Here is a 9821-nt window from a genome sequence, read left to right as displayed (position 1 = left end):
ACCACAACAACAACAACAACATCACAACCACATCACAACAACAACATCACAACTACAACAACAACCACAACAACCACAAACACATCACAACCACATCACAACTACATCACAAACCACATCACAACAACAACCACCATAACAACAACCACAACAACAACCACCACAACAACAACCACAACAACAACAACCACCACAACAACAACCACCACAACAACAAAAACATCACAACCACATCACAACAACAACATCACAACTACAACAACCACATCACAACCACATCACAACTACAACCACAACACAACAACAACAACCACAACAACCACAACAACAACCACATCACAACCACCACAACAACAACAACCACATCACAACTACAACAACAACCACAACAACCACAACAACATCACAACCACATCACAACTACATCACAACAACAACCACAAAAACATCACAACCACATCACAACAACAACAACAACCACATCACAACCACATCACAACCACCACAACCACAACAACATCACAACCACATCACAACAACAACCACAACAACCACAACAACAACCACCACAACAACCACCACAACCACAACAACATCACAACCACATCACAACAACAACCACAACAACAACCACAACAACAACAACCACAACAACCACAAAAACATCACAACCACATCACAACAACAACATCACAACTACAACAACCACATCACAACCACATCACAACTACAACCACAACACAACAACAACAACCACAACAACCACAACAACAACCACATCACAACCACCACAACAACAACAACCACATCACAACTACAACAACAACCACAACAACCACAACAACATCACAACCACATCACAACAACAACCACAACAACAACCACAACAACAACAACCACATCACAACCACATCACAACAACAACAACCACAACAACAACCACAACAACAACCACATCACAACTACAACAACAACAAGATCACAACCACCACAACCACATCACAACCACATCACAACAACCACAACAACAACAACCACAACAACATCACAACCACATCACAACTACAACAACCACAACAACAACCACCACAACAACCACAACAACAACAGCATCACAACCACAACAACAACAACCACATCACAACCACATCAACACACACCACCACAACAACAACAACCACAACAACAACATCACAACCACACACACCACCACAACAACAACCACAACAACAACCACATCACAACCACAACACCAACCACATCACAACCACACACAACACCAATACCACACCTCAACAACCAAATCACAACCACAATCACACAACAACAAGAACCACACACACCACCACCACAACCACATCACAACCACAACCCGCACCACACCACACACAACACCAATACCACACCACAACAACCACATCACAACCACCACAACAACAACAACCACATCACAACTACATCACAACAACAACAACAACAACCACCACAACAACCACAAAACAACATCACAACCACAACAACAACCACATCACAACCACATCACAACTACAACAACCACAACAACAACAACCACAACAACCACAAAAACATCACAACCACATCACAACTACAACAACCACCACAACAACAACATCACAACCACAACAACAACAACCACATCACAACCACATCACAACTACAACAACCACAACAACAACCACATCACAACCACATCACAACCACAACAACAACAACCACAACAACATCACAACCACATCACAACCACATCACAACAACAACCACAACGACAACAACCACAACAACAACATCACAACCACATCACAGCTACAACAACCACAACAACCACATCACAACCACACCACCAACACCACACCACCAACACCACACCACAACAACCACACACACCACCACCACAACAACCACAACCACATCACAACCACATCACAACAACAACAACAACCACAACAACAACAACCACAACAACATCACAACCACATCACAACTACAACAACCACAACAACAACCACCACAACAACCACAACAACAACAGCATCACAACCACAACAACAACAACCACATCACAACCACATCAACACACACCACCACAACAACAACAACCACAACAACAACATCACAACCACACACACCATCACAACAACAACCACAACAACAACCACATCACAACCACAACACCAACCACATCACAACCACACACACCACCACAACACCAATACCACACCTCAACAACCACATCACAACCACACAACAACAAGAACCACACACACCACCACCACAACCACATCACAACCACAACCCGCACCACACCACACACAACACCAATATCACACCACAACAACCACATCACAACCACAACAACAACAACCACATCACAACCACCACCACAACAACAACAACAACCACATCACAACTACATCACAACCACAACAACAACAACCACATCACAACCACATCACAACTACAACAACCACAACAACAACCACCACAACAACCACAACAACAACATCACAACCACAACAACAACAACCACATCACAACCACATCACAACTACAACAACCACAACAACAAACACATCACAACCACATCACAACAACAACAACAACAACAACCACAACAACATCACAACCACATCACAACCACATCACAACAACAACCACAACGACAACAACCACAACAACAACAACATCACAACCACATCACAGCTACAACAACCACAACAACCACATCACAACCACACCACCAACACCACACCACCAACACCACACCACAACAACCACACACACCACCATCACAACAACCACATCACAACCACATCACAACAACAACCACATCACAACCACATCACAACAACAACAACCACACACTCACAACAACAATCACATCACAAACACATCACAACAACCACATCACAACCACATCACAACAACCACCACAACAACAACCACATCACAACATCAACCACATCACAACCACAACCACACACACCACCACCACCACAACAACCACAACCACATCACAACCACAACAACAACCACATCACAACTACATACACCACCACCACAACAACAACAACCACATCACAACAACATCACAACAACAACCACACACACTACCACCACAACAACAACCACAACAACAATCACAACCACATCACAACCACACAAACCACCACCACAACAACCACACCACAACCACACCACAACAACCACATCACAACCACAACAACACAAACCACAACAACAACCACATCACAACCACAACAACACAAACCACAACAACAACCACATCACAACCACAACAACACACACCACAACAACAACAACAACAACCACATCACAACCACAACAACACACACCACCACAACAACAACCACAACCACATCACAACCACAACCCCCACCACACCACACACAACACCAATATCACACCACAACAACCACATCACAACCACAACAACAACCACACACAACAACAACCACACACCACAACAACCACACCACAACAACCACACCACCAACACCACATCACAACCACACCACACACACCACCACCACAACAACCACATCACAACAACACCACCACCAACACCACACCACAACAACCACATCACAACCACACCACCAACACCACATCACAACCACACCACCAACACCACACCACCAACACCATACCACAACAACCACACACACCACCACCACAACAACCACAACCACACACACCACAACAACATCACAACCACACACACCACAACAACCAACAACAACAACCGCCATTCACCACTATGTCCTGGCACAAGCCAGGATTTGTGCCAGGACTTGTGCCAGGCTATGTGCACCTTGAGGCCACGTGGAGTGTCGAACGCCCGCTGGCAGGAGGTCACGGGGCAGACCCAGCAGGTGCCACGGGTCGAATGACTGAGATGACTGGCTGATGCACCACCTGTGCCCCCTACTGTGCCAACCTGCTGTGCTTTAGCCACCCGGCGCTCTGCTCGTTGTTGTGAGCGTCGCTCCTCCGCCCTCCGTTGTTGTTGGAGGGCGACTACCTCCAACTGCCCAGCAGCGTCCTTCACGAGCCTCCTCCACAGAGGCCGATCTTGACATAGCTGGTACCGGTCATCGGCAAATCCACTCAGCTCTACGTCCCACTGTACCAGATCACTCCTCGATCCGGCCGAACAAAAGCTGTTTCGGCATGCAGTGGCTGGGCATGCGGGCTACCTGACCCAGCCAACGCAGCCTTGCCTGCCGGAGGAGCTCACCGATGGGATTTTGTCCAGGTTTTTCGAGGATGTGTGAGCTCCTCACGCAATCCAGCCTGGTTAAACCCAGGATGGATCGTTGGCAGGCCAGCCTAAATGTTTGTAACCGGCGAAGATGTTCCATTAGTTGGGGGTCCACAGCCATAGAGAAGGGAGGTCATGACCGTGGCCGAGAAGACCTGAAGCTTCGTGCGGAGCGACAGACCAGGTAGCTTTCACACAGCGTTACGCAGTCGATGAAAAGATAATGCTGCTCGACTGATTCGGAGTGAGACCTCGGTCATGAGCACACTGCCCAGGTATGAAAACTCTCCACTCTCTCCACAACTGCCCCATCACCAATGGGGAGTTGAGGGGGTTGAGTGTTTGTTGGCACAATATAGCCATGCAAGTACTTAGATTTGGTATGGCTGATGGTAAGGCCCCACCTCTTAGTGGCACACTCCAGGTTCAGCAGCAGTGCCTCCAACTCCTCTGAGTGACCACCAATCACCAGATCATCAGCATATGTAAAATGGTTGAGCAATAGGGAGCTATCCCTTGAATACACACGGGCATCGATCAGCCTCCCATTGTATCTGTACCAGATGGAAATTCCCCCAGTACAGCAAATGAAGGCTTTAGGAACAAACGCGGTCAAAAAATACGTGAAATAATGTGGGAGCCAGTGAACAGGAAATGGCTCTGACTCATGGGCCACGTAGTTTTACCCGGGCCTGCTCACCATCATGAAAGTCATTAATGATCGTGAGCAGAGAGTCAGCGATTTTGAAAGCACGAGAAACAACCCAGAGCCCAGGCCTACTGATGGTATCATAGTGCCTTGACGAGGTCAATAAAGCAGAGATGTAAGATTCTATATTCTTGGTTCTTTCGGTAAAGTCACGTTGAAGGGAAACAATAAACGTGACTTTACCGAAAGAACCAAGAATATGAATCACTGCAGTCACGAAAGCTTTAAATAAAAATGTAAGATCCTGTTTATAATTCCCTACACCTCTGCTGTAGCAGACAGAAAATATGGCATCTGTGCAGGACCGCCCTTTCCTGAAACCGCATTGGGGCTCCGCAAGCCTCTCCTCAGCGTGCCTGGAAAGGCGATGTTGAATAATCCTTGCCAGGACTTTTCCCAGCGCACTGAGGAGTGAGATGCCCCTGTAGTTGTTACAGTCTGTGCGGTCCCTCTTCTTAAAAAGGGGGACCACCAGGGCATCCTTCCAATCCTGCGGAACCCGTCCAGTAGGGCAGTCTGTGCACAAACACAGACGGCACCCTCCCTCAGCATTTCGCTTGGGAGATCATCTCTGCCCGGTGCCTTTCCTGGTCTCAGACTCTGGATCGCCTTCAGTACTTCCTCAACAGATGGCACCTCAGCCAGCCACTCACAGGGGGTGACTTCTTCCAATATTTGAGGCACCGCAGCATCAGCAGGATCATCCTCACTTTGTGCCACGATGTTTTCCTGGCTGGGGAATGTCCCTTCCCCCAATACCTCATTGAAATGCTCAGTAAATCTGCAAACCGGTTCCTGGGGGTCAGAAATTAGATCACCTTTCTTTTCCCTATGATGATGATAGGTGTGGCGCTGCCGGTTACTTTTTGATGTAGTAAAAAAGAGATTTGTGATTGCGGGCCACTGAGGCAGACTCCATCTCCTCAGCAACCCGCAACCACCACCCATCCTTGCAGCGCCTACCTGCTCTCCGAACCTCCGAGCGAAGGCTGCGGTAAGCCTCCTCATTCTCTGACGTGGGATTCTGTAGCCGATGACAGTGGGCCTGTCGCTTTTTCTCAACCATCCTGAACACCTCCTCTGTCAGCCAGGGTCTCTGGGGAGGTCTGGACCGCGTACCCAAAGCAGCCATTGCAGCTGCATGAGTCACAGTCCTAAACCTCGCCCATTTACCCTCGACATCAGGTGGAGTCGGGGACGATGCCAACACCAGCTGCAAGCGATGATGAAATTCTCGCTTGCAACTTTTTTCAGCTAGCTGAGGCCAGGCCACTTTAGGTTGAAATGGGGTCCTGGGTGTACACCCACCACCGGAGTGGAAGAATGGCAGGCGCATCTTACAGATGACTAGTCGATGGTCAGTGGGCAGATCAGCTCCATGGTAGGTCCTTGTATGGATGCGCCGATGGTAATTACAAGCCCATTGGCTGTACAGACGTCTAGCAGCCTCCTAACGTTGTTATTGAGCTGATCTGGCACATCCCTTCAAATCACTCCAGACCAGGTCCCAGCATCATGACCAACTTGGGCACTTAAAGTCACCCAATAGAATGAATTCATCCCGAGCGGCCACTTTAGCCAGCACCTGTGACAGGAGGTCATAGAAGGCATCTGACTCTTCGGCCTTGGCTGTGTAGTGTTTATAAAGACGAATAAACTAACTATGAGGCACACTCCGCCCATTGTAATTCTTCTCTCACACAGTCCTTAACACACGGAGGGGTATAAGGTCCCCTCACGCAATACCCTAGGGAGGTACAGCCTCCGGACTCAGCGGAACCTACACACAGGTCTGCTTGATACCTAAGGAGGTACAGACTCCTATCTCGGTGGGACTTACACGTCCACCGCTACCCTAGCCTAAGGAGGTACAGACTCCTATCTCGGCGGGACTTACACGTCTACCGCTATCCCAGCCTAAGGAGGTACAGTCTCATATCTTGGTGGGACTTACACGTCTACCGCTACCCTAGCCTAAGGAGGTACAGACTCCTATCTTGGTGGGACTTACACGTCTACCGCTACCCTAGCCTAAGGAGGTACAGACTCCTATCTTTGTGGGACTTACACGTCCACCGCTACCCTAGCCTAAGGAGGTACAGTCTCCTGTCTTGACGGACTTACACGTCTACCGCTATCCTAGCCTAAGGAGGTACAGTCTCCTATCTTGGTGGGACTTACACGTCCACCGCTATCCCAGCCTAAGGAGGTACAGACTCCTATCCTGGTGGGACTTACACGCCCACCGCTACCCTAGCCTAAGGAGGTACAGACTCCTATCTTGGTTGGACTTACACGTCCACCGCTATCCCAGCCTAAGGAGGTACAGCCTCCTATCTTGGTGGGACTTACACATCCACCGCTACCCTAGCCTAAGGAGGTACAGCCTCCTATCTTGACGGCACTTACACGTCCACCGCTATCCCAGCCTAAGGAGGTACAGCCTCCTATCTTGGTGGGACTTACACATCCACCGCTACCCTAGCCTAAGGAGGTACAGCCTCCTATCTTGGTGGGACTTACACGCCCACCGCTACCCTAGCTTAAGGAGGTACAGACTCCTATCTTGGTGGGACTTACACATCCACCGCTACCCTAGCCTAAGGAGGTACAGCCTCCTATCTTGGTGGGACTTACACGCCCACCGCTACCCTAGCCTAAGGAGGTACAGTCTCCTATCTTGACAGGACTTACACGCTTACCGCTATCCCAGCCTAAGGAGGTACAGCCTCCTATCTTGCCGGGACTTACACGTCTACCGCTACCCCAGCCTAAGGAGGTCCAGTCTCCTATCTTGTGGAGACTTACACGTCCACCGCTATCCTAGCCTAAGGAGGTTCAGTCTCCTAGCTTGGTGGGATTTACACGTCTACCACTATCCTAACCTAAGGAGGTACAGCCTCCTATCTTGACGGGACTTACACGTCTACCACTATCCTAACCTAAGGAGGTACAGCCTCCTATCTTGACGGGACTTACACGTCTACCACTATCCTAACCTAAGGAGGTACAGCCTCCTATCTTGGTGGGACTTACACGTCTACCGCTATCCTAGCCTAAGGAGGTACAGTCTCCTATCTTGGTGGGACTTACATGTCCACCGCTATCCTAGCCTAAGGAGGTACAGCCTCCTATCTCGGCGGGACTCACACGTCTACCGCTATTCTAGAATCCTCCAGCTGGGACCTAGGGGAGGCTATCTGACCCACCGCTGGCCCGGTGGGTCCTGACCGCTAGGGCACGCCGAGCCTTAGCCCTAAGAAGGGCCGGAAGGCCGCGTCCAGGGTCCTGGCTAGTCTTCAGCCCGGGCTTCGGTCTTCGTGTAGGGAGAGATCTCCCCCTGCTCTGCGTGGTCACCCTTCTTATACCCGTTCGTGGCCAGGTGTAACCAATCGCGCATTCCCACGTGGAACAGTCAGATTGGTTCTTACCGAACTGTGGCTACGATCCACCTCGCCTCATCTGACCCCGACCGTTGTTCGCACAGAGGGGTAACGCTGCACTGACCCTTTGATACCTGGTGGCAATGCAGGTTGCCGAACAGTGAGTGGTTAACGCCTCTACGTCTGCATCCCTCCACGGATGTTGATCTTTGGCGGGGGCATAAGTCACCACCATCACTCATCGCTGCTGGTTGATTGGATGGGGAGCCCACAGTAGCTGAGGGATTTCAGCTTCCCACACCTCACCACCACGCTCTTAAGCCTCCTTCATTTCTTTTGTTCAGAAGAAGAGCCACACCCTGTTGTTTGGCAGTCTCCTGCACCGAGTAGAGGAGCGTCCACCCCTCATGCTGGCAGGGAGCCAGAGCCGGTCCTACCGGACCTCCTGAAATACCACAGAGATCCAGGCGGTACCGGTCCAGCTCCCGACAGAGGAGTGGGCAGCCTCTCCTCCGCAGTGAGCGTTCGGACATTCCACGTGGCCACACGCAGTGGCTTTTCTGCTGGCTCCGTCTAATCTGGCACAAACTGAGCTATCTACTTTTTCACGTGGTTTTGTGGTAATTAAATTGAAGGTGGAGGGGTTACCAGCCCCTCACACTCATCCAGAGACCCCAATTGGCATGTCACTCCACCGGCTCACTCGCTCGCTCACCTACTTCCTCATCCGCTCCCTCGCTCACCCACTCGCCCACTCCCTCACAAACCCACTCACTCACTCACTCACCCACTTCCTCCCCCACCCCACTCACTCACTCACTCACCCACTCACTCCATCGCTCACCCACTCCCTCACTCACCCACTCACTCGCTCACTCATCCACTCACCCACTCACTCGCTCACTCACCCACTCACTCACTCACTCACCCACTCACTCACTCACACACTCACCCACTCACTCCCTCACTCACCCACTCACCCACTAACTCACTCACTCACTCACTCCCTCCCTCACACACACACTCCCTCGCTCACTCATCCACTCACCCACTCACTCGCTCACTCACCCACTCACTCACTCACTCACCCACTCCCTCGCCCACCCCACCACTCGCCCCACCGCTCGCCCCACCGCCCGCCCGCCCGCCCGCTCACATGCACACGCATTTTCCCGTGAGCACGTCGCAGCGCTCGCTGGCGGCCAGGTTGCAGTAGCAGAGGTTGGAGCAATTGCGTCCCCACCACCACGGCCGGCACGGGCAGGAGCCATCGGCCATCGCGCAGCCCGGCGGCATGGAGGCCACCGTGGGCGAGCCTCCTCCACCGCCTCCACCGCCTCCTCCTCCTCCACCGCCTCCTCCTCCTCCACCACCTCCACCGCCTCCTCCTCCTCCACCGCCTCCTCCTCCACCGCCTCCTCCACCG

General features: G+C 50.9%; 1 protein-coding gene across 1 annotated transcript in view; it reads right to left on the bottom strand.

Annotated features, from left to right (window-relative positions):
* Nucleotides 1-9711, bottom strand: part of LOC116958409 (uncharacterized) — a gene marked incomplete at its 3' end in the record, with an annotated part of 57284 nt that extends 47573 nt beyond the window's left edge. Inside the window, exon 1 of the mRNA XM_076063772.1 lies at nt 9552-9711. Within this exon, the coding sequence (XP_075919887.1) occupies nt 9552-9691 (140 nt within the window). The remainder of the gene's footprint in view (nt 1-9551) is intronic.
* Nucleotides 9712-9821: the final 110 nt, after the last annotated feature.

Source organism: Petromyzon marinus, unplaced genomic scaffold (genome assembly GCF_048934315.1).
Source record: "Petromyzon marinus isolate PM22_M1 ecotype Great Lakes invasive population unplaced genomic scaffold, UKy_Petmar_22M1.pri1.0 PM_Scaffold_185, whole genome shotgun sequence".
Lineage (NCBI taxonomy): Eukaryota > Metazoa > Chordata > Hyperoartia > Petromyzontiformes > Petromyzontidae > Petromyzon > Petromyzon marinus.
This window is presented reverse-complemented; position numbering and strand designations above follow the sequence as displayed.